The following is a 26,113-nucleotide window of genomic DNA, read 5'->3' on the forward strand; positions in this document are numbered from 1 at the left end:
GTTTCTAAATTATATGTAAAAAAGTCATATACATTTTTTCAAACGCAATAATAAATTTCTTTAAAAATAAATATCAGCCCTGCAGAGATAGTTTGAATCTTTTTAAATTTCATTAATTGGCGGTATTTTGTAAATTGTTTCAAAGTGAAATTAGAAAAATATGATTGATAAATGAATATTAAATGCTACATGATATGATTTTCCAAATGATTAATCGGTACCATTTAAATTTAATTTTTCAAATCGACTAGGGTTCCGGTCTTTCAGATATTGGATAAAATATAAGACATCATTGGAAAATATAATAATTAATAAAATAAAACTTAGGCAAACAAATTTGAATGTCTCTAAAAAGTATAATATAAATTACTTGTTAAATTAAGATCTTCAAAATGTTGTTGTAGATCTTCCTTATTCTGTAAATTAGTTAGGTCGTAAATTTCGGAGGCATCTTTGTGTCTAACTATCCCGCCGATCTCCGAGGAATTTTCGTTATAATTGTCTAAAATTTTTATACTTTCATTTTGTTTAATTGGATCATGTATTTCATTGATTTTGGAATTATCAAAACTATTAGTCGGAGTAATATTTGCGTTTCCACTGGTTATATGTTCTTGTTGCAATCGTATTTCAAGTAAAACTTTGGGTAGGAATTTATTGATACGCTCCCAAGTAAGCTGTTTTAATGTGGGATCTTGTTGGAAAATTCCTGAGGTATCCATGACTAAAAGCATATTTTTAAGTGACTCTGGAATCGCTTCTACCTACGAAATATTCATCAAAAAATTATATTGGTATTAAATTATTTTTTATGATAAACAAGGTACCGAATAATGGCCAACATTTAATATATGTTATATTTATTTTTTTTTTAATATTTTTTTGTATTGAAATGATTTAAAATGTGCTTTTTATAGCAAACATTTATTTTTTTATGATGCTAATGAATTTCGTTTAAAATGCCGACTGTTCTCATCCTTATTACCAAAGAATTTATTTATTTTTAATGCAATTAATATAAATTTTCTTAAATAGATGTCTTCTATTATATTTAATTTGGTCCATCTTATGGGCTAGAATTTAGATCAAATAATTTTTAATTTCCCCATATATGCAATGTTGATTAAATAACAGTATAATTTTAAGATAAAATTGGTATATGATCTTATTATTTTTTAGAAAAATGATTATATATCATCATCAATAAATGTTTCATTTTTAATCATGTTTATATTAATGCCAACTTTCTAATATTATTAGGGAAAACTAATATTCAAGAATTATTTAAGCTTTTCTGGATACTTATCTTAATGCTTCTATAACCTTGTTTCATTTAAAACGTCTTAGATTTTTCAAGAAAATTTTTTTGAATTTCCTTGATATAATTAAAGATTGCAGTCAATTTGAAAAAATGCAGAAGATTCTTTAAAATTATCGATTAGTTAATTCTGAACTTAAGAGTCATTACTTACAACACTTATAAAAAATTTCCAGTAAGAAGAACGGCATTACAGAGCCCCCAGTCAGCTTTTCTATTTAACTGAAACCACCTAAGTTTGCTGACATTATATAACAACTATTACTGATAGAAAAGGGCGATTGTATAACGTTTGTCATGGCCAAACAAGGTCTATGTAACACATGTCATCCATTGTTTTAGGAAATACAAAAAATATTTAAAATTTTATACATCATTTTTTCCTGTACATGCAAATTAGCTTATTTTCCTTTGATGGTCAACCTTGGAGATATGCAACGGTTCCTATTTAGGAGATCAGTTTTTCTATTAGAATCTTAATAAGACTATAATAAATAACATTTGAAAAATTTTCATTGGCTGAAAAATGTCACCATTAATGAGTTAATATGTTATTGGATTGTAAATAAGGTTAACTGTTTATTATATGAACTTTAAAAAATTAATCTAAAATTTGATATATAAAATACCAGCATATCCGAAGTAGCCGAACCTCCTTCGGCATTATAATTATGTTGACTAATCGCCTCCTTACCCACGCTATTTATGTTATGACCGGTAGAGTGAGCGTGAAAAGAAGAATGCATAAATTTGTCCATGTAGTCGAGTATAGTTAGCCAAACTCGGGCAAATGTTTCATCATGGCCGGAAGGGGAAAGAGCTGGAATGAATAAAGTATTCAGTCTTTGCAAATACACTTTGCACAGGAGAGTGCAAGCTCTGTGTTTACTTTCTTCAGATTTCAACCAAGAACCGCTAATGCTTCCCAAGTGATGAGTATTGTGGCGTTTAAAACGGGTTTTAGGAATCTTGTTTGTTTTTTTACCGACTGAAATAGTCTTAGGTTGGGGCTGAGTGGAAGACTGAAGAGAGGATATGGTAAAAGGGACGCCATTTAAAAATTTGCTCATAAGCGGGAAAAGAATCTTTGAGACACAATCGGATGGGGGTGGGGTTAATTAAATTCAAAATATAAGATTCAAAAGTATAGTTAATAGAGCTTACTTTAGTATATGTGAAATAAATAAGTTGCACACCTGATTAAAACAATCCTCCCATTCAATCCTAGTTAAATGATCTTGTAAATCATTGGCTAAAAGTGCTCTTTGAAGATAAGTTAAAGAAGTCATTCGAACGTGCCTTCTTTTATCACAACATAATCTACATATGCCTAATAATTTATAAAGGTTAAAATTGTATAAAAATTCATGATAGATTCTGCGTCTACGTGAATAAGAAGCATTTTGCTTTTAAATTTGGATGTAGACGACCTGATTTAGGTCGATTCTTAAAGATCCGATTAAGATTTTAGCCAAAATAATATTATGTAAGCCTCAAGATTTTTTAAATAGAGGTTGAAACCTTTCTATCGTCTATCAGCAAAATCTCTAGGTTTATAATATTTTGTCTAAAATCTTAATTGGACCGTTTAACAATACTGGGGGGGAGGCGAGTTATCAATTAAATTTTTAGATGAAATAGGCAAAATATATTTCTGTAAATTTATCTAATACTTTTATAGACCTATTATAATATACATATATTGCTAAACCTCGATCAAATATCTATATCAATCAGTCACTATTTTTAAAATAAAAATTATTTCTGGATAATATTCTACTATATTTTTAAATTTAAAAGGGTTAGACATTCTGTAAGTTCATTATGCATTCATTGTAAATGAAAATTAATTTAATTCATATTTTAAAAAATTATTCTTTCACACATAATTTTTTGATAGGTTGTAGTAGAGTATTGATAATTTAAGTTATTCGTTGTAAAATATATGAAGGGATTACCATAATTCAAAACTTGTAATTAAAAAAGTAAATATCATCTTAGGGGTATAGGTTTTTAAGAGGGTTTGCTTCCAGATATTCCATGTAGATGCTGGACATACAAAATGTAATTCTCATTTAATTATATTATTTTATAATTTAAAAATGTTCTACAATTAAAAAATCGATTTTTATATAGAATATATGATAATCAAACTGGTAAAAACATCGTAGTTCTGAAAATCTAAATAATTAATTGTACATACTCATAAAATCGGTACATACCCTTGAATAAAGGTTTCCAAACCATTGGCCAAATGAATTCTCGTATCCAATTATCTTTGACATATTTATTCTCTTTTTCTTCCTTACATTGGTTAGTAATCATGGACGGATAAAGTATCTCGATTGCTGTAGCCCTCATAGTGAATATCATCTCTAAAAGCTTAATTGTAGTTTTGCATAATATAATAAAATTGAATTTTTTTATGCTAATATTTTGTTACCAAAGGCTAATAAAATATATTTAATATAATCTTCTGATTTAACTATCAAAATAAATATACCTGATAAAATGCATCGCTATAATTTTCAGTTGAGGCATTTTTATCTACACATAATCCATCTTTGGTGGCTTTTCTATTGGGTTCTAATTCACAATTTTTTTAAATATAGTAAAATTAGGGTTAATAAATTACTCCTTAGTTTAAAAAAAAATCATATCATTAAGGTAATAACGAAATATATTTAAATTATGTTAGAGTCACCAATCCTTAGGGCCCCTCTCCATTCCTTAACATTAATGCAAAATATCTATGTTAAATGATTTTTATGTAGTAAAATATATTTCTTACATGGCGAAATACCTGGATGGTTTAAAAAAATAATATTTACTATCATTAAATGAAAAAGAGGATGTCAAACTCTCATCTTGTGAACACTCTTCGCTAGCTTCATCGTTATCAGAACTCCATCCTGTAACTGTTTCTGAATCTATTAGCGGTTCTGGGTTAGTATTACCAAAAGATTGATGATCAGCAATGGGTGTAATAGTAGATGCGGGGTGGGTATAGTCTTGATATAAAATTATAAATGAGATAAATTTTAAAGTTTTTTTTGTGATTAATTCTTTCTAATTCTAATATAAAAATAATTTGATTCTTACTTTTGTTGATTTTTAGCAATAGATTAAGTAAAATAAGTTACCTTTCTCACCGCGAGGAGAAATGACATCAACGGAGGCTACATTATTATATTTGTTAACGGCGGTTTTATTAATCGCTTCTTTGCGATTCTTATATAACTCTAAAATTCCGGTTGGCTTTTCGAGCAAAGACGCTTCCCTATTTTCGTTATAGCCTTTTACTAATTATTTTTAAGTTTTTATGGATTAACATGCCTTAAGTAATTATAAATATAATAAATAAAAATTCAATTTGCAATGAATAGTTTTAAAAAACAATTTTGAGCAAAATAGACAAATTAATGCTATAATAAAACTCATTTAAATAAAAAATTTGAAGCATACAGGGTGACAGGCTTGTTAATTAATCCATTTAAAAGATCGAATCTCGATCAAGATCTTTTCAAACTTTTTTTAAAAAAAAGGATCGCGAACGATCCTTTCCTTATTTAAATTTCTGAAGGAAATTTTTGATAGATGCAAAATTACTAATATTGAAATTAATTAAATATGATGTAAATTTATTGTAATTATAATTTAACAATTAGAATATATTTATTTCTAATTAAAATTAGCCTTAATAATAAAAATTTTTATAAGTTATTATCATGTAAACATCCGGTCTATAATTAAACACATGTTTAGCTTTACTAAACAAGCGCTACACGGAAGCGTTTGATGGCAAAGGTGTGCTATATTCAAAAAATATTAATTTTTTCAATTTATAAACATTAAAAATATTAATTGAATCATCATTTGAATAAAAATAAAATTATTAATGGAAGGCGCACTTTGGTAAGAACTTCCAAAAAGGTATCTATTCCATCTATACATTCATTTGAAGCATCTGCATGTGGTTGATCCTGCAGATTTTCAAAATGGGCAATTAACCTTTTTCTTACCCACAGATTTGTGGCAGATTAATATAAGACATTTTTTTTAAATTTTGGGTGAATTATTACTTTTAATTTGTTACTGTTATCATACAGTGAAGAGAATCTATATAAAGAATTGATAATTTATTTATTATTAAATAAGTGTTCTTTCATATATATCAGATATCTGCACTAACCCCTTTCAAATTTTAAGTCAGGCCTGACCCATTATCTGTATGTATTTATATTTGGGTCATATCATAAATACTGATTAAATTTAATATTATATTTAAACTTAATATACGGAAATAAGCATATTATATTTTATTTACAAAAAATATTAATAAAAATATTAGCTATAAATTCAAAAAATCGATTAACTTTTTATACCTAGGCTGGCTTATTAAAATTTTATCAGATATCAGAGGCTTATTAGTCCTGGTAATTTTACTAAGTTTGCCAAGATCATTACATTTTTTAATAAATTTTGAAGATCTATGATATCTCCCAATATAAAATGATTGCATAAAAATTTATTACCTTTTATCAACACCTCTAAGAACACACTCTACAAGGGGCTGGCAATACCGCAAGCAACAAAATTTCCTTAATTTATTAGAATGGTGAGAACAGGGGTTAGATATCACTAGTCCATATCCTCCTATTAAGAATTTTAATGATGTTGCAAAGGTATAACCATAATATTTACATAGTAATTTAAATGAAAATATTATTGTATCACTGATGTATATTATTTGATAATGAAACATCCCTCATTATGAATCCAATTTGTTCACAAACTTCTTCTACTTCTGAAAACTTTTCCGAGAGCATCTTGTCCATTAATTTCATTGACTGAAAGTAGGAGTTCCATTGGGTCATGTTGGTAGCTATAAGATATCTTCCCAATTTCTACAATAGTATATCAGCTATTTTATGGGATATATTTTGTTTGTTAATTAAAGCAAAACATTTAGCAAATGTTGATTTTGATATTACATTAAAATTGATATCATTTTCTTCCTTCTCCGCATTTGTGGTTGCAATAAGGTTCAGATCATGACAACAATGTTGATGTTTTAGGCTAATAATAGGATTATTTGGGTCATCAACAGATATTATGTCATCCAAATTTATTAATTACAAATCCACACTATCTTCTTTATTTTAAAACTCTATAAAAATATTACTTAAAAGCCTTGACAAACTTGGTTCCATTGTCCACCATCTTCACCACCTTATGTATTTTATAAGTCTTGTGATTATCCGTAATTTCCTTAGCCAAAACATCATACATTTGCTTTCCAATTATGCGCCTCAGTGCCAAAGCTACTGATCTTCTCTTGAGGGTTAATGGGTCCACAATGGGCAGTAATTCTAATAAAACCCTAAAATAAATATGTATTTGATGACCACTCTATCAATCAGCAGTGGTGCATATGTATGAGACTTCAAATAAATTTCTTATAAAATTTATGGTCCCTAAAATAAATATGCATTTGATGACCACTCTATTAATCAGCAGTGGTGTATATGTATGAGACTTCAAATAAATATCTTATAAAATTTATGGTCATATCTGTAAAGGCAATAGATATTTAGTTTCTCAGAGTTTGACATATAATTTCTGTAGTTGTAAAAAATGTTTTAATCATTTTCTCAAATGAGGGACATCAACCAGTGACAGTGTTGGAAGCTGTCAATAATAAATTCCATAGCTTGTCAGCTGTTTTTTGTGATATTGCTGGTATGTTTAGATTTTTATGTTTGGATTTGCAACCACCTTGGTTATGCAGAGATTTATTTGTTTTTGTAGAGAATTAATTTATGTATTTGGCAATTCATTTATGAATTCACTATAGTATCTATTAATAAATATGTTGAAATTGCGATCAACAAATAAAAAAATTTAAAAGAAGTAATTAATTAAAATGCCTTTTGAGGTTTGAACTACTAACCTTTGAAGAAGATATGTTCTTCTTGTATAAGAGCATGTCGCAGTTTTCATGGCGTAGTTACTTCCATCCGTTTAATATAAAGTAAACGAAGATTATGAAAAGGTAAAAGATTCTCACTTATATCTGTCACATCAGTAGTAGGTAATGGACATTATTAAACTTAGAATTAATTTATATTATGCATAATTAAATAAAACCTGTAGGCTTTAAATCTCGTAAATATTCTCGATAGAATTTATGAAATACAAAATATGGCGGAGAATTATAAAATATGTGTAGATAGATATTTTTTTAAATAATAATATTTTTAATTAATTTACAAAATTTTTATTTTATTTATTGCTTTTTTTAAAGTAAAAAACCAATTTTTTAAAGGATCGGTATCAAATTTTAAACAAAATGATCTCGAGCACGATCCTCAATTTAAGACAGGATCATAAATCCGGCAAAATTGCCAAATTTAGGAACAACTCTGCAGGTGCTATATAATACGCAATTTATATAACTACTACTGTTATTTAACAAAATAATAATTAAATCACGATATGGAATCATAAATAATCACTGTTTTCTGGCCCGTTAGCTGTCGAAGGACGGCAGGAAAACAAATATTCTGTTACGGTAAAGTGAATCAGGGAAAAAGATTTTTGGTCACCGTAGTATGAGCTTTTGCTTTGGTATTTTTTGTCGTTCAACTTTTTTCCTATAATAAAATTATTTTATTTTTGGCAAAAATGGAATTAACCGTTAATTAGTATGTATTTTGAATATTCAACTTATCAACTTGTCTTAACTTAAATATTTTTTTGACACTATGAATGGTAAAATATTGTAAAGCCCAAATCAGGCCTATAAAATGGGTTGATGACTTGTCTTACTCAACATACCATCATTGAGACCTATTTTTTTCCCCACTTAAAATGAAAAATTAAAGATTAATAATAATGTTGTCGAATTTGTGAGCCTAAAATAATACGTTATTGATTTTTTTCATGTGTTTTAATAAAATATTAGACAGTTGTAATTTTATCCTTATACTAAAAAAAATTTGATTCGAGTAACGCCTGTGGCCTAGTCTGTTCAGTGAATGTATCATAATCCTATAGTTCTGGGTTCGAATCCAGCAAGGATCATGTTTTTCCTACAACTAGGTGGTTCCGAGATGATTTATAGATCGGATAAGACAACGTGATTCCGTTAATATAAAAAAATAAATGAGTTTATTGCATTTTAATAAATTTTGGAGTTGTTTAGAAAGTTGATTAACGTCATATATCATAACCCTAAAATAATAGCTGAAATTTTTTTTAATATATATTCTATTATTATTATTTTAAAAAAATAATTATTGAAAATCAATTATATAGTGTATTTATTAATCAATTTCTGTTATTTAATTTTTAAACAATAAAAATAATTATAATATATTAATCAATAATAAATTTTAAATAAATTTTTTTCCTACGTATTATTTTGTAGAATATTTAAAATGAATTTTAAAAACCTTTGACAAATGCTTCCACGAAAACTAATAGCGTGTATTGAACGAGGAAAAAATTGTTTAGCGTTAAATGCGCGGTCAAAAATGACAAAATGTCGCAGCATTTGACGAAAGAGAAAGGGTTATGCGGCTTAAGGCTTACTTTGCTATCTTGATACACGTTGTTTTGTTGGAAATGAAGATTTTCATCATTTGTTTCGAATTCCTTAACCTTTTTTACAATTGTAAAATTATTTGTTATATTATAAAAGTAGCATAGCCATTTTTTTTCAAACAAACATTTTAGACGTACTTAGTGTACTTAAACTTACTTGCCCCTCATCCACGTCAATGAGATATTTAATTAATTAAGGATGTAATAAGATTGACGGAGGAATTAAATTTTTATACTTATTTCTTCCATGCCCCTTATCAATTATTTATTTTAAATCAAATTTATATTACTTTATCAACGAAGAGCCACCCATCAGAAAAATTTCGAGTATCCTTATTCATAAGATCACGAGAGGTTCCCATATGTTCAGCATTGATAAATATTTCGCTATCCGATGTGTAAGCAACATCTTTAATATCAATTGGCGCTGATAATTGTTCTAAATGGTAAAATATAATATTTCTTAATTTTTTATAAATACCAACGTATCTACCTTCTACTATTTCTTCACCACCAATTGTTCCATTTTCATTGGCTACCTCCTTAACGTTCACGAGCGTTGCCCCGGTGCCTACCCTTTCAAGACATGCCAAAACGACGGCCCAATCTCTTGTTTTGAGGGCCGGAGCAGATGTCATAAGTTCGGAGAGCCCAAATGCGCAGGCCAGGCTGAGCCTCCTTTCGAAAAAGTCTATGTTTGTGAGCGGATTCGATAGATTGGGGGAACTATGGTGAGAGGGAAGGGCGGAAGAATGAGAACGAGCAGTGTTGGCTAAGGGAAATCGATTTGATAATAAAATATCTTGTGAATATCATATTAACATTTTTACAAGTATTTTGAAGTTAATAAAATTTATGAATATACACTGTGTTCCAATTGAACTGATACCCATATATGTCTTATCAATATATCTGTTAATTTTAAAATCAATTCAATAAAATTTTAAACTGCTAATTTCATAAAATATTCTATCAACACGGTCCAAAATTATGGGTATTCAATGTTGGACAAACAAAATTCGAATTTTCCAACATGTAAAAATTCATTTTTTATTTTTGATTAAACTTTACAATTTAACAAAAACATGATAACATCAACATTTGAAATTAATTTGAGTCAAATGTGTACTAGCAATAGATTGGCTGCATCATTTTGCAGATTTACTGGTGGAGTTACTCTAAACAGCTTTTAATTCGTGAACCATATGAAATGAAGGATAGGTCCTGGGCTAGTTCCTTTTTTAAACATTTCAGCTGCAGTTACTTATGAATGATTCAATGTACTAAAGTTTGCGAAATACCAGTTTCTCAGGATACTCGACTAATTGTTCTATAAATGTGAAGTCAATCGCCTTGGCCAAATACAAGTGTTAGCAGAATTAACATTTTCCATAGTACAAGCTGTGTGTGTTCTACCATCACCATACCGTTTTTTTGCTGATGTAGCATCTTGCAATCAGTCGATTAAAGAATGCGCGGTAGACCAATTTCTGTTTCGAAATTCCTTCAAAAACCTTTTGGCTCCATAATGTTTTTCTTTTCTTTTTTAATTAAACTCAAGTCATTTTTAAACGATTTTATTTTATTATAGTCTGCTTAATTGCAAAGTTTAATAAAAATTAATTTTTATATGTTGGAAAGATCGGATTTTGTTTGACCTACTTTGAATGTGCATAACTTTGGACCCTGTTGCTAGAATTTTATGAAATTTGAAAAAACAATGATAATTTAAATATATTGAATTACTTTTAGAATTGGCAGATTTATTGCTTAAAAAGGGGGCATCAGTTCAATTGGAACAGAGTGCATTATTATTATATTGATAAATGATTATCATTCATTATAAATCATCTTAAAGATCTTACACAAGAATAAGAATATTATCTAGTGATCTGCATCGGGCCTAATTTTTCAAGCCCGGCCCGAAATTTTTTTTAAAAAAGTTTTGCCGGCCTGGCCCGAACCCGAAATTTATTTTAAAAAAAATTACCGGCCCGGCCAGACCCGAATTTATTTAAATATAGAAATTAATTTTTATAATTACTTAAAATAGAAGACATATGTTATATAGCGTTTAGTTTCAATAAATTAAATCAAAAATTTTTATTTTACATAAAAAATTAAATATAAAATTGATAAATTTAGATATATTTAATAAAATTTCCAAGGTCTGACCCAACCCGGCCGAAATTTTTTTAAAAATATTAGGCCCGCCCCGAATCCGATTATTTTAAATAGAATTAGGGTTCGGGCCGGGCCGGACTCGGGCCGGGTAGGGGCCTGACCTAACTTTGCAGATCTCTAATTAATACCATTATCAAATTATACATTAGATGAAATTTCGAGATTAATTCTTAACTTCAAGTTCTAACTCCTATCTTTATCTAATCTAAAAATTAATGATTCCATGATGCCTTAGAAAAAGGTATCTTTAAAGAAATATAATAAATGTAATTTAAAGTGATTTTAAATAAAAGAGATTGAAGGCGATAATTTTACTAAATAGTTAAAAATCAATAATAAAAAAGTTTTTTAAAATTTTAAAGAAAATATTTTGAATAAATTTTACATTACCAAATGACTATCATTAATATTTTCATTTAAACCAAACTGTTAATAAATAAATTCGAATTGCATCTATATAAGCATTCATTTACCTTCCGAAAAAAGAAGTAAAATTCTGAGAGAACCAATTACTCTTGAAACTATATTTGCCTTTCTAGCCAGTCGTGTAGCTATTCTCAAGAGTCCGATTACCGCCCGCTCCAAGAAAAACTCAGAAAAGGTCACATTAGGAGTTTGCGTTACTTGGCGCCTTTTTTTAAAAAAATATAACATTATTTATTTATTTAAAAAAACCAATGCAATTTGAGCTAATATTATAAATATTTGGAATTTAAATAAATATAATTTATAGTCTTAAAATAGATGAAACCTTTTGGAATTGACGAAAGAAGACGGTCTTTTGCGACTGTTGGTACCGGATACTGTATGAAGATTACTACCATTACCGGGATTCAAACCCAAGTTAGTAAATTTTCCATTATTACTTTCACTAAGACATATTGGCGCTACTGAGGGTATATGGGAAGCGGTATCGGGAGAGGATGGAGAGATTGATTTATGGGATTTGTTAAATTTAGAGGACGACTTGTAAAAAGAAGGTTGAGAATGGATATTATTCTTATTAGTTACCGATATATGTTGCTTCAAAGTGGAATAATGACAATAGAGGGAAGAATTAGGGGATGAATGTGAGGTGGAACGATTGACGATTATCTCGTAGAAATAGGAACGAATGGAAGGCCATATAAGGTGAACTCTATCCCTAATGTTTGTTTTGAAGTTTAAAAAACAGAAAATTTCCTAAAGATGTTAAGAAATAAAATTGGCAGATTCAAGCTAAGTACTAATTGTATTATGAAAATTACAGTTTGCTTGACCCTGCAAAGAAGTAAAAATAAATTAATAACCGATTTTGGATGATGATACCAACTAGGAGCTCCAAATTAAAAACTAGATAATCCTCGGAAACGGGTTCATTCGCGGCATGAGGAGTATTTATCCTATTTCTAAACGCGATGGACAAGTTATCGTTGGAAGGAATATTGGTTGATCCAAAGGGAGAAGGTAATGTATCATAATTTTCTGTACGGTCTTTATCGGGACTCATAATGAGGTCAGGTCTATTTTTAAGATGGAAATCAGAAGGTTCCTGCTCATAAGTGTATTGGTCTGAGGAGGATGTGCTGTACATGAGAGTCTGTGGTATTTTTTGTGTGGATGGGGGTGGTGTAACCGGGGATATAAAAAATTATTAAGAATAATATCTTGGCTGTAATAATTTTACTAAAAAAATATAAAAACTAAGGCTGCAGAGAGAGATCTCAACATACGTTGCGTCTTTTATTTATAGAGCGAGACACATCCCAATGATGCTATGTCGAGACGCGTACCATTATGCTACATCTTGTATGGGACACGCCCTATGGATTAAAAAAGGTTTAAAACTTGTGCGCAACTCTTATATTTAACATTAATTATAATAATTTTAAGTTCTAAATATTGACGATCTCTCTAAGTCGAAGCAACCAAAACGTAACCTCCATTGAGTTGTAGGTAACTGTTTAAAGATAAATTTATTTAAAATTCTAACCTTTAAAAGCTCTCTAAGACTTTCGGTCTTCAAAAACTTACTATCCAGCACCAAGTCTCCAGGTCGGCACTCCGTTTCGATGCAAAGCTTGGCGGAGTCTATAGCAGTCTTATCCCTCGCCGACATCTCTTTGCCATTATTCAATAAACGAAGCTCCGTTTCATAATCGGTAGAAATGTTTACGGTGTTAGAAGTGGCGGACGTGAGGTAGGAATAAAAGGAACTGAATAAGCCAGTTCCGGTATTAGGCTGGGTGGAAAAAGTGGATGAGTGTTCCGAAAAGGAGTTTAAAAGTCTGAGCCGGCGACGAGAGGCAGAAAGTAAAGGGGTCTTGCCATTAGGAGCTAAGTGGTCTTCAAGCTGGAATGATATTTTATGTAATAAATATTTAACGGAGCACAAATTTAAACTATTTTATTAGGTGGAATATCGTTTAGTAATCGAATATGATCGTGCAAACATATTTATGATTGTTATAGCATATTTATAAATTTAACAGTATAAATTATAAGTGGCCAAAATAATAATATATTTAATGAACATACTTTTAATGATGCATAATTATACCTCCATAAGGTCATCCGGGAGAAGGCCTAATTTGAGCAAGTTAAACATAAGATCGATAAAATATTTCCAACCCTCTTTCAGAATATCCCCATGATACCGAACGAACAAAAAGCAAGTCTTTAACGCTGTAAGGGATTTGTAAGAATTCCCCAACAAGACCGGAATATTTTCTGGGTTCTTATAATAATAAATAAAGGGATTAAATATTGAATAAATTAATCAAAAGGCTTATCCTTTTTACTTTATAAACTTTTTAATGATTTTGGAAAATCAATGTATATAGATAGTACTTCGTTAGTGTTCGTGATATTGGTGAATTTGAAAAGTGTGATAATCAATTTGTCCATAACATCCGACAATTCAAAGTGATTCGCAATAGACGCACATTTTCTAAATTTATAAAAAAAATTAAGTTAAAAAAAGAAGTCAATCAACGATATAAATTTCATACAACTTACAAAATTTTAAAATTAAGCGCACAGAAAATTTTAATTGAAAAATCACTTATATATAGTGTTGTTAAAAGACTTATTTTGAACCGATTTTCTAAAACGGCTAACTCAATGTTTTAGCCAGAAAAATTACGCCTAAGCCTCGAGATTTCGTTAATATATGTCTAGACCTTTGTTCCTTCTATGAGCAAAATCTTTAGGCTTGCATAATATTTTTCTGGATGGAATATTGAGTTAGCCGTTTTAAAAATCGGCTCAAAACGAGCTGTTTAACAACACTACTTATATATTAAAAATAAATATTATTCTTATTCGTTACATTTAACTGTGCAAGTTTATATTTTATTTTTATATATTAGAAACATAAATTAATCTAAATATTAGATGACATTTATAAGTTTTTAATTTACCATTTTTTTAAAAAAAAAAGATTATATATTTTTGGGGGTTTTGAATTTTATTAATTCATAAATAGTTATTTATGCACCTGAAAAAGTTTAGCCCTATTTAAAAGAATTTCCAAGTATTAATTTTAAAAACGTCAAGCTTTTTATAAATTAAATCACAGGGAGCAAAAATTATTCACTTTAAAAAAAATGCACCTTTGTGTTATTATTTAATGTTAGCATTAATTATATCGCTTGCAAAATTAAAATCCTCATGCAACCAATAAAAAAAAATCAAGAAATCAAAGACTACTAAATTAGTTACTTTTTATGTATACATGGAAATAGTATTTGAAGAGGTTCGGTGCTATCCGATCTTTTCTAAGACAGGACTGTCAGACTGTTAAGTCGGGTGGGACCAGACCATAGAACCCGTCCAGTCCCATCTAATATAAGCTATTCACGATAAAGTTAATGTTCCTATATACTAATTTCATCAAGGCGATTGTTGATAAGAAAAAATATTTATTTTTACACTTCTCTTCTTTATTTGTTGATGCTTAGTAAATTAAAGCATAATAAAACGAAGACCAGGAAGGAGCTAATAAAACAATCTTTCTCTCATAAATAACTAATGACATACCTATTATAATAAGAAACACATATTAAATTTATGATAAAATGCCAAAAAAGCTATGGCTTCCATAAAATATTACAAAAAAATCTAAATCAAATCTCCATTCTCTTATCTCATAGATAAAAACGCAAGAGAACAAGATATATAATAATTATAAAAAATCATACAAAGGAAATCAATAGCTAGCAATTAGAGAGTAGTAGAATACAGAGAGTAATTATATCATTATCAACTTAAATTTTATATTTTACAATAGTTAAATGGCATTAATTAATATTTTAAATATTGAGCTAATATAATAAATTTTTTATATGATCTTAATCGATCTTTGGTCAGCCCGGACTGGACCGAACGCTGGACCCGTTAGTCAGAAAAAACCGGACCGAACTATAAATTTAAATATATTATCCGCATAAATATGAATAGTGCATTATTCGTTCGTTTCTGAATAGCGCCTACTTTACAGTACTATAGTAATATAATATGAGAAAAACTTAAAAGCCCCCATTATCTTATTGATAATATTTTCGTCCTTCGTCTTATCGAATATGTAGGAAGAAGCGGCTAGAACGGGTCCCCATAAAATATCAAATATTTCGGAATCGCATGTGGTTGATTGAGAATCCAAATAATGAATAGGGGTTGTTTCACTTCGCCTTAAAAGTATCTAAATTCGAATTTTTTTTTATTAAAAAAAGGAAATTATAAATAATGGATAGCGATAGCAATAGCAGTGGCATATTTGTTAAAATTACATTTTAAAGACGTAATTGGGCTTAATTAAAATTAGTATTGTTGTTTCTTTCTCTCACTTTCTTCCTTTTTATTCTGAAAAAAAATTATTTATCACAATTAGACATCAATATAAGTAAAAAAATATTAGCGACTAGATTTTTAAAAATGGCTTACTCAATATTTTAGCCATACGCAACCCTGCAGATTTTGGTCATAGGTGGCTGAAAGGTTTGGACATCTATAAACGAAATCTCAAATTTGCGTAATATTTTTTATCTAAAATAGTGGATTAGTCGTTTTTAAAAATCGATTCGTTTAACAATACTAATAATAGCCTATTGTTAATTCGTCCGAACTATAGTTGGGCAATGGTTAAATGTTGGCTAATTAGGCTCAATCTTCGGGAGCTTGCCGGAGAAAATCCGTTAACATTAAAAAGTTTTAATTTATATTAGCTTCCTATCTTTTTAAGAAAAACCCCGAGGCCGAAGTCATAGTTTTCGGCCAAAAATTGGCCTAAACGTCTGAACTCATTTATGTTCTCTCTATTTTCTCAAGCCTATGCCAGTGATACGATATATAAATCAATTTTTTTTTAAAAAAAACTTTCCACAGGTAGTTTTCTTTGACAATTCCGGTTTGTTCGGCCGGCATTATAATCTCATCTGATTTTATAGCCTCGTAGACCTCCCTTAACATCTCTTTGTCGAAATCTTTACCATTGTTGACTTTGGAGAGATTTTTGATAAAATCCTAATTGAATATGAATTGATTATTAATAATAATTTTTTATTTAGCAAACAGAATATTATTTTTTTTACTAAAGTTAACTCAAAATTGTTTAAAAACCTCAGAATTCATGGGGTTCATTTGTTTCTTAACGATTTGATGATGTTGATCGACATTAAGCATTATGACAGCGTATGCTAAAGCGAAAGCTCCATCTTCATTCGCAAATGGTTCGCCATTACTCACCTTGGGAATTTTGTAGTATTCAGAATTATATGATATTAGTTGTAAATGACTAATTTATTGCATTTGTAATTACTGATACACTATTAATTGCATATAAATTCCATAAAACGATCATTTAAAAATTAGATTTCTTTGGCAAATAAAGGGGTAATACTTTTTTGAAAGAACGTGGACCCCAAATTCCCTTTCACGTAAATACATTTTCAACAGTTATATTAATTGTGGGGGAAAATCACATTGCTCGTTATAATAAAAATGTAATTTTAATTTAAATCGCAACATGATTAAAATCTCATAAAATTGATTAAATATTTTTTTTAAAAAACGTAATTGTTAACACACATGCCAATGGTGAGCGAAATTTTCTAACATGAGTGAAATGAGCGGGGCTTCACCGGGCAGTCGAAATGCTTCCAAATACATTCTCAGTGCCTCATCAATACGAGTATTCGCAAAATCGAACGAACTTAAAGGCAAATAATGTAAATATAACAAATAAAAATTTTTATTAAAATACCTTCTTTTTTTCATTTATTTACATTCCTTTTTCCCTTCTCCGTTTTCTCTTTATTTCTTTTAATTCTTTTTATAATTTAAATGTTTAATTTAATGTTTTTATAAACTTGGCTAAAGCGCAAGAAAAATTTACTAAAACCATGTAAAAACATTAGTTCTTATTAAAGATTAAGATGCCTATTACCCTTAATTACTAAACCATTTATAACAAGTCCTTTTTAAAGTTAACATTATTCATAAAAAAAAACGTCTCCAAAAAAAATATTTATATGCCCCAAGTCACTCACTAAACAAAAGCTTTCAGGGTTTCCAGGTTTTTGCGGTTACTAAGATATTCTCCCACCATCTTTTTATCCAGAGCGGGATTCTCTCTCAAGAAACGGGCGATTTGACTTTCCTCGTTGACGCTTTCGTTGAAAAATGCGTTTTCTCTCAAATATTGGATACCCTTGGAAGGTTTTGAGTTGAACTTTTCGGTGCCGGCTATTAAAATCTAATATATCCAAGAAATAGATTTATTTTATTTCCAAACTTTTATCCAACAGACTATTCACATAAAAACCAAACTTTGTATGATTTTTATTTGCATACCAGAAAAATCATATCAAAATTTTGTTAAGCTATATAATTTTTTTTTAAAAAGAACCTTTTTCTTGTTCTTAATGCATTGTAAGGGACTAAAATCGCGCGTTTGTACCATATCCACGTAATCGACCGCTTCGTTAGTCTCATAATTCGAATCCAGGATATCATCTTCGGAAGGTATTTTTGAAGAATCGCTGCTAGTATAATATTCCTTGCCGCCATCTTCTCTCGATTTGACGTCATAATTTACTGTCTCGCCGGTTGGCAATGCCTTGCTGTCATTGTCTCCCACGTTGAGCGGCGAATGGGGGTGTCCATTAACGACCGATAATAACTCCTTGCACCTGAACGATATATCGTCAATTATGGCGAATAAGGCTTCCAGGGAAAGGATATGGATACTGTATATGCCCGTTATAGGAAATGCGTTCTTTTGGCGAGCGCAGGAGCCGTAAATGGAAATACACGTGAAAATAAAATCATGAATAAAAATCAACTTAACACTTCAAACTTTGAGGTGAGTAATTTTAAATCGACCAGAAGTTAACCTTAAAAGAATATTATAGTTGATAATCAATGTATCTACAAGAATAATAAAAAACCGCATACAAATAAAAAATAGAATAATTAAGGGGTTATTTTTTTAAAAAAAAAAAATCTTTTAAAACTTTGGATAAAAATTTGGTGCAATCCTCTAATATATCACTGCCGTATATGTCACAATCGTAGTTAAGATAAAGTTCGGAGGAAAAATTGGGTATTTTGAAAAATTGAACGAGTATATCCAAAATGTATTCCTTCTTTTGGTACAGCACGCCCTCCAGGCTTATAATTTCCAAGATTTTTCCGAAAAACATCTTTTAAGGGATAAAAAAAGAGTATGCAATAATATAGTAATTTCTTTATATAAATTTTATCTTCATTACTATGTGACTAAGAAAAATTACATATGATTCAACAGTTTTCCCATTTTTCTAATTATTGATCAACTCAAAATATGAATATAGATCATTTAAATATTCAAGAGGTAATTAAACAAAATAAATTTTCTTAGTTACACCCTTCCCCCATAAATATCATGAAATAAGAATGAATTGGAACAGCCCTTTTTAGATTTATCAAATTTCCATTAACTTCTGAAGAAATATGATTATAATAAATTTATTGGTAATATTACAGAGTATAGTATATATATATTATATATATCTCGTTTGTCAAAATAGGATAGTTGTTTTATTTATATTATTATATTTTATGGGATAGGCGGAATACATTTAATGTCTATACAACTTTGGCAGATAAACGGATTCTATTAACAACATTGTTAAAAAAGAAAGGTAATGATTTATCATTGAGAAAGGGTTTACAATTTATTTAATAAATATAAAAAATAATAATATAGTTTTACTTCCATTTGATATTTCAAATGCCTCCTGGATGATCTGAATAAAAAGAATGCGAGCCTAAGAGTTGAAGCGATTATTGTTATTTTTTCCGATTTTAGAAGCTAGTTTTTTTGTAGGACAAATATAAAAGGAAATATAATCCCAGGATAAAAATAAGAATTAAGTGTTGTTATTTGATAAACTCTAAATAATTAAACGAAGGTGGTAAAGAATGACATTAAAGGATTCTCTGTGCTCGGATCAAAAAAAAACTAAGATATTTCATAAACATAATTTTTTTTTAGCAAAAACAAGCTTACAAAAAAATATATTTTTTTGTTTATGAATTTCATTAATTTTTTTTGTTTATGAATTTCATTAATAAAGTATTATTTATTTCATATTCAAATCTTCGTATTTGTTAACAGAGGAATGGAAAGCATGTTAAATCGAAAGTTATATATATTTAACATAAAGTCCGAAATTAAACATTTAATAAAAATCATTATAAGCGCCGAGGGAAAATATAAGAATTAGGTGTTATTCCTTAAAAAAAATATTTAGAAAACAAATATAATTAAAAATTTTGTCGAAATCCAAGTCCAGCCTTGTCCGAGAGAATGTCTGTTATAATATGATCCGGTTGTAGTATTTAGCTTATATATTTTTTAAAAAATATATACTTTCGATTCGCGCTTTACATTGGTTATTGTTATCATCTGGTTATGTAAATTGTAAGGTTTAAGTAATAACAAATATGAATAAAATTGCAAAAATGACTTAAAATATATATTATTAAATTAACAAATGAAGCCTGAAATTTTATTAAACATTTAATATATATGCTATACTATCAGTAAAAATTCTAATTAAAAAAAAATATGGTTAAATATTTTTGAGCTGGGTTCCCAAGAAGGAACAATAATAGTATTTTTACAGGTTTTTTATTGGCATTTTTGGCCGTGAAAAGTAAAGATATATATACATCTTTTTTATATTTTTTTTCTTGTTGACTGTTAACACTCAAAATTTATTTGGACAGGGCCCTTGTGGCGATACGCAAGAGAGTTAAAAAGGAGAAAATTAAAGGAGCACTGAACAAGACGAAGAAGATAAATGATGATAAATATTTCTTTTACTTCAATCAAATTGCGGCATAACTTATCCCTGACCAATCTAAGTATAAATACGTTTTCCATCAATAATTCAGCCTTGGTTTCGAAAGCAATGGTCAACAAATTTAGAGAATATACGATTTTTATATCGCTATTAACGTTATGCTGCCTATGAATGTAATATTTTTAAAAAAATTCAAAAGGTAGCTATAAAATATTCGATTATTTTTAATTAATTTGTTTTAAAATGTTTAAATAATTTTGTTTGCACTTTTAAAACTTTTATTTTTTTAAGGTTTAACAAAAGGTAGTATTATAAATAAAAAGGAATTTAATCATCTTTCTTGCTTTCCTCTTTTCTTCCTTCTTTTCATTTATTCTCCCTTTAGATGTTAATCAACAAATCATAGTGTGTGTTAAAACTTTTCGGATTGCAATGTGGGAGACGTCAAGTTAACGATAAATCTTATGAGTTCATTGACGCTAGCATAACCATACATTTTGCAGCGAAGAGTATCGGCGTCTTTATTATCTGCAGCCTTTTCGGACTCTTCATAAAATTGGTATTAAAAAAATATAATTTATCTAAAAAAATAAATTAAATTTAAAAAATACTAAAATAACCGATAATACTTTTTAAAATTATTAATTTTTAATATATTTTTTTTAACATTGGTTTAATAAAAAAAATTTATACCCTTCTTTAAAAGGAAATAAATGATTAGTCGAGCTTTTTAATGATTTATTTTAACTTAATTACTAGTAAATAAGTGTATTATATATAATACCAGATGTGGTTAATTTGATCATCCCTTTATCTCTGATGTGCTCATCCGACTGTTCGCTAGGCTCAGAATTATTATTAGAATAATAGGAAGTAATTTCTTCGTCGTAAGCACTGTCAGATATCTTATCAATATAAACCTTTTTTTGAAAAATAGTAGAGAGGGAGGAGAAGGGGAGGGGGAGAGAATAAAATATTTGTAAATCATTCTTTAATAATTTATTTTCCTTTTCTTTCCATTTATTTCTTCGAGAAACCAGAAAGTTATATAATGATTCCAGTGAGCAGGATTAAGAAAAATAAAATTTCAAAAGAATTTATTAAAATAAATTAAATGTTTTTATAATAAACTTGTCTATGATTTCTACTTATATCATCCTTATTTGCGGATACGCAATTACCATCTATAAATTCGCGCGTCTTGATATTTATATTAATATAAGAAAAAAGGAAAAGGAAGAATTTATATTTCATTTTTTGTTTTTTTTTTAAAAGGAAAACAAAGTATTGGGAAGAATTTTGAAAGTATGAATTCACAATATAGTATTTTATTAACAAAACAAAAATAAATGTATAACATGGTCTATATAGTAATTGGTGGTGCACTGATTTTCTTTTTCTTCCTGAAAGATTTAGAGATAAATATCTTCTTTTTTTAAAAAAAATTAAACTTATTTGTAATTTACATTTTTTTTAAACTCATATATTTTTCTTATTCATTTATAAATGAATATGTAGCTGGGGGTTTAGAAAACTTCGGGGATATGTTTTATGGATGGACCAGGTGTTTTCAAGAAATTTAAAAACTTAGATCTTTTTATGGCGTGATTTTTTTTTTAAATTTTGAAGAATCCAATTTTCTTGAACGTATTTCACCAGGTTTCGAACTCTGGTGCAGGAGGTCATATGTTGGAAGTACAATTCCGATATAATCACGTCTTTCAAAATTTTTTAAACTTGCGCTATAAATAATAAAAGTTTCACGCAAAAATAATTTTAAAACATTGGGCGGGCAAGGTAAACAAAACATTTAGACAAATAGGTAGGCGAATAATTTTTTTAAAAATCTTGGGATGGTAGGCGAAAGTTAAAAAAATCTAAATAATGGGCGGGCAGTTTCGGGTTAAAAACTCGCTCATTGCAGATCTCTATATATATTTAAACTGAGCATATATATTAAGTTTATATAAAACCAAAAACAATAACTCTAATCAGCCTATAATCCTAAAAGCCGCTATAGGGTTAAAAATATTCTTTTCACTTTTAATATTTGTACAAGCCCTAATGATTTATTTATTTGGCTCATTTGTCTAAGGTTTGCAATAAATTTGCTCATTTATATAATCGAATAATATTTCTCTTATATAATTTTATCGAAACGCAAACTCATAATTTATAAAGATGACAATTTCACTAAAAATTAGATTTTTCATACCAGAGAGTTGTCATTTGCGTCGCGTATCTTAATATCCGCGTTTGTAGTCTTTTTAAAGGATACAGGATTCGTCTTGTTATAACCTAGGTATTTTAGCCTATCCAAAATCTCCAAAAATATTTCAGTCAAAGCATTCTCCGAATAATGTCTCAATAATTCTTGTTTTGTTTAGTTTTTTTTTAAAGTTTTAAGGATTAAGTAAATATTTTTTTTAAAAAATAAACAAGAGCTCTGATTGCCCCGAATAAAATAATTTTAGGAAACAGTGCTCCGGCTATATAAATAGAGTATCAAGAGAGAGAGTGAAAAAGATTAATGATTGATTGCTAAGGCGAAATATAATTTTTTTTTGAAGAATATAAATTAATGCTCACAAGTTATAATTCAGCAGCCCCGTCCGAAAAATTTTATTATATTTCTCATAAGATATTAAATTAATCCTATCGAAAATACGCTTAATTTATTATTTGACGCGCACTTTAAGAACAAGTAAATAACTTGTTGAAAGCCTTATATACATATTTTTTTTATAATGGGTAAATAAAATCTTTATTTGTATGTCCTATGAGAAAAGTTTTAAAAAAATTCCCCTCCCCCCTTAAAAACATTCATAGCTGACCTAAAAAAACAATAGAAGAACTGGAGGGAATTGTAGAATTATGTTTAATAAAAAAAGTGGTCATAAAAAGATAAAAAATTTAAATAGGGAGGAGAGTAGTGTAATAAGGTCTGAGTCTGATGCAGAAATTTTTTTAAAAAGAATTTTAAAATAGTCCATATTAATCCATGATTACGGAAATATCGTCACAAAAATTGAAACCGCGTTGGTTGCTAGGATCAAGTGACATTTTGAATTTGAAGGGATTGGAAATGATGAAATATAATAACTCCTGAGTCATAATATAAATTAGCATATCCATCTTTTCTATTTGAGAATTAATCTGCCAGTCTAATTTAGGGTGACAAATAGATAAAAGCAAGAGGAAGAGGTGAAAGAATTTTCTTATAAATACCCATTTTGAAATTTAAAAAAAATTAACTATATAAAATATCGACGCGACTTTCGTTACCTTTAAAAAGTCCTACTTTAAATATTGTTACATTATGTATAAATAATGATAAAACTAACCCGCTAATCTCATTTCAAAAGCGATTCTGAAAAAACTATGCAATATTCCGCAGACAGATTGATCGCTTAAGAAGGGACCCATGGGCGAAAAGAATAAAGTTTGCATTACCTATAGTGAATTATTTTTATTAAAAAAATATAAATAAGATATAATAAGAGGTGTTAGCGCTATTCATTTTTTTTAAATGTTGTTAAATGGCTCGATTTTAGCTGATTTTTAAAATTTCGAACTCAATATTTTATAAAAAAAATTTAACGCAAACCTGGGTTTGGACATCTATAAGCCAAATTTCGAGGTTTACTTAGGCAATATTTTTATAGCTAAAATATTGAGTTAGCTTTTTTTAAAAATCGGACACAGAAATTCGTGTCGCAGCCAAAAAATTTAAGAGTTCAAGAGCTATTAAAACATCAAAAATAGATCTAGAGTAATCCTTAATTTTATAGATATTTCAAAATCGTATCGCGTTATTTTAAGGCTCATATCTCCGGAACTAATAAATCTAGAGCAAAAAATTCAATTTTACAATAATCTTCATAACAATCCTAATCATTATAAAAAATTTCATTTTATTTGATATATGTCACGTTAATCTGTTCTCAAGTGGAATGAGATGACCCTATTTAATTATAAAGTATAACTCTCATTGGTGAATTCAAAGAGTTTTTAGCAGAGATGCACATCAGAGCTAATAGGTACCACTGGATGATATTGAGACAATTTTGTAGAAAAAATAAATTTTAAGGCTAAAATCCAAGCTTGATTATTGCTTATATATAAAAAATTACTAGTTTACTGAGACAATAGATTGAATAGAAGGAAGTATGCAAGTTGATTTTGTAAAAATAAACGTTTAAAAAAATGATTACAAATTTTTTTATCTAAAAATTTTATAAAAGGTGAAAATTTTGAAAAACAATAATTAAAAACAGTTGTATCTTGATGTATTAGTATTTAGGAGTAAAAACAAAAAATCAAGTTTAGAGCCAAAATATTGCCTTTTTATTATTTAATGCTTTCGTCAAATTCGCCATCTTGCGTATATTAAAAAATAAGTAAATAAAATAAATTATTTTAAAAAACAAAAGGGATTTAATAAAATAAATCAATACATAAATTAGTTTTAAAATGATATATAAAGCATAATTTGGGGTTTGTTTTTTATATAAAAACTAATTTTTAAAATTGTAAACTGTGGCGATTTCCACTAGTAGCACCTTCTCCTGTGCAAAGGTATTGTTACTGCAAATAGCAAATTCTCTACTCATACTAAAGACAACTTGTGTCGGTAAATAGTTTATATAGAAAAAAATTCTTTGGGTGATATATATATATATATGTTCATTTAAAAAAATATATAATCCTAGCCTTGGCCCCTATAATAAATTGGCGCAATTCAAGTAGGCGAAATAAGGAATCCCTTCTTTAAAACGAATTTAAAAAATTGTGAAATTTAGCATTAAACTTTTGGAACAATGTTTTAGCAAATCTTGTACCCGAATTTATTATATACAATCTTTACTAGCCCATAAAAACCTTGGCTCAAAATGTAAAATCATTTATATTTGAATCAAATATAAATTAAATTTCGCCAATTATATTATAATATGATTCCAAATTTTCGCTTAAGTTCTGGTATAACATACTGGAATTATACTTGTAATAATGTATAAATGTTTGGTTAATAAGAAATCGATAAACTGTATAAATCTTCAAATAAATATAATTTTTATTTAACTTGCAAAATTTTTTGAAGAACAACTTCATCGGCAGATGGATCAGTTCCTATGAATCTAGCATGTATCAAAGAATGAGCTATTTTATCAATAGTGACTGATATATTATTTTGCTTTAAATCTTAAAATAAATAATAAAATATTTTAAAAATAAAAAATTTAATATATCCAATACATTTAATATAGATATTAAGCTATATTATGTTACTTTTAAAAGTAACAAGTTACATTAAGAATTTACTTTGCCCAAAAGATAAAGTGTTAATAGTTACATAGCATAATTACCTTACTTGTAATGCTAGCTATAGTTACTAAAATATAATAGGTGCATTAAAGTTAACATAAATATGTTTTCAAAAGGTAAAGTGAATTTATTCTATGCAGTAAATAAGAACTTTATAAATTATTTATTGTCAAATATTTATCATATAAGATCAAATCATAATATATATTGTATAATTTAATTTATAAACATAAGAATTTTGATAAACTTAAAAATGTTTATTTTTTGAATTACCTAATTGCAAAGCTGCTTAATAAAATCTTAAACAATATTATTATCACAAAAAAAAGGTACCTTTTTAAAATTATCT

At 28.2% G+C, this 26,113-nt stretch overlaps 1 protein-coding gene across 3 annotated transcripts in view; it reads right to left on the minus strand.

Moving 5' to 3' along the window:
- LOC135923870 (Golgi-specific brefeldin A-resistance guanine nucleotide exchange factor 1-like) overlaps positions 1-26,113 on the minus strand; it is a 34,110-nt gene that overhangs the window by 587 nt on the left and 7,410 nt on the right. The window contains exons 4-36 of one of the 3 annotated variants that reach the window (XM_065458853.1): positions 25,523-25,641; positions 23,784-23,892; positions 22,655-22,812; positions 21,571-21,639; positions 21,224-21,359; positions 20,859-20,985; positions 20,460-20,604; positions 19,344-19,442; positions 18,604-18,792; positions 17,997-18,365; positions 17,638-17,843; positions 17,177-17,300; positions 16,709-16,834; positions 16,466-16,612; positions 15,619-15,791; positions 13,940-14,039; positions 13,650-13,826; positions 13,083-13,442; positions 12,400-12,689; positions 12,122-12,254; positions 11,862-12,076; positions 11,584-11,741; positions 9,420-9,698; positions 9,217-9,365; positions 8,776-8,983; positions 7,837-7,974; positions 4,462-4,620; positions 4,150-4,329; positions 3,822-3,904; positions 3,541-3,700; positions 2,515-2,648; positions 1,948-2,403; positions 371-764 (exon numbers count right to left, since the gene is read on the minus strand). In XM_065458853.1, the coding sequence (XP_065314925.1) occupies positions 371-764; positions 1,948-2,403; positions 2,515-2,648; positions 3,541-3,700; positions 3,822-3,904; positions 4,150-4,329; positions 4,462-4,620; positions 7,837-7,974; positions 8,776-8,983; positions 9,217-9,365; positions 9,420-9,698; positions 11,584-11,741; positions 11,862-12,076; positions 12,122-12,254; positions 12,400-12,689; positions 13,083-13,442; positions 13,650-13,826; positions 13,940-14,039; positions 15,619-15,791; positions 16,466-16,612; positions 16,709-16,834; positions 17,177-17,300; positions 17,638-17,843; positions 17,997-18,365; positions 18,604-18,792; positions 19,344-19,442; positions 20,460-20,604; positions 20,859-20,985; positions 21,224-21,359; positions 21,571-21,639; positions 22,655-22,812; positions 23,784-23,892; positions 25,523-25,641 (6,069 nt within the window). Of the gene's footprint in view, positions 1-370; positions 765-1,947; positions 2,404-2,514; positions 2,649-3,540; positions 3,701-3,821; positions 3,905-4,149; positions 4,330-4,461; positions 4,621-7,836; positions 7,975-8,775; positions 8,984-9,216; positions 9,366-9,419; positions 9,699-11,583; positions 11,742-11,861; positions 12,255-12,399; positions 12,690-13,082; positions 13,443-13,649; positions 13,827-13,939; positions 14,040-15,618; positions 15,792-16,465; positions 16,613-16,708; positions 16,835-17,176; positions 17,301-17,637; positions 17,844-17,996; positions 18,366-18,603; positions 18,793-19,343; positions 19,443-20,459; positions 20,605-20,858; positions 20,986-21,223; positions 21,360-21,570; positions 21,640-22,654; positions 22,813-23,783; positions 23,893-25,522; positions 25,642-26,113 lie in introns of all 3 variants that reach the window. The other 2 variants (XM_065458852.1, XM_065458851.1) reach the window with 2 other exon arrangements.

The sequence above is a fragment of the Gordionus sp. m RMFG-2023 genome, chromosome 2, assembly GCF_954871325.1.
Source record: "Gordionus sp. m RMFG-2023 chromosome 2, tfGorSpeb1-WG-v2, whole genome shotgun sequence".
In the NCBI taxonomy this organism is placed as follows: Eukaryota; Metazoa; Nematomorpha; class Gordioida; order Chordodea; family Parachordodidae; genus Gordionus; species Gordionus sp. m RMFG-2023.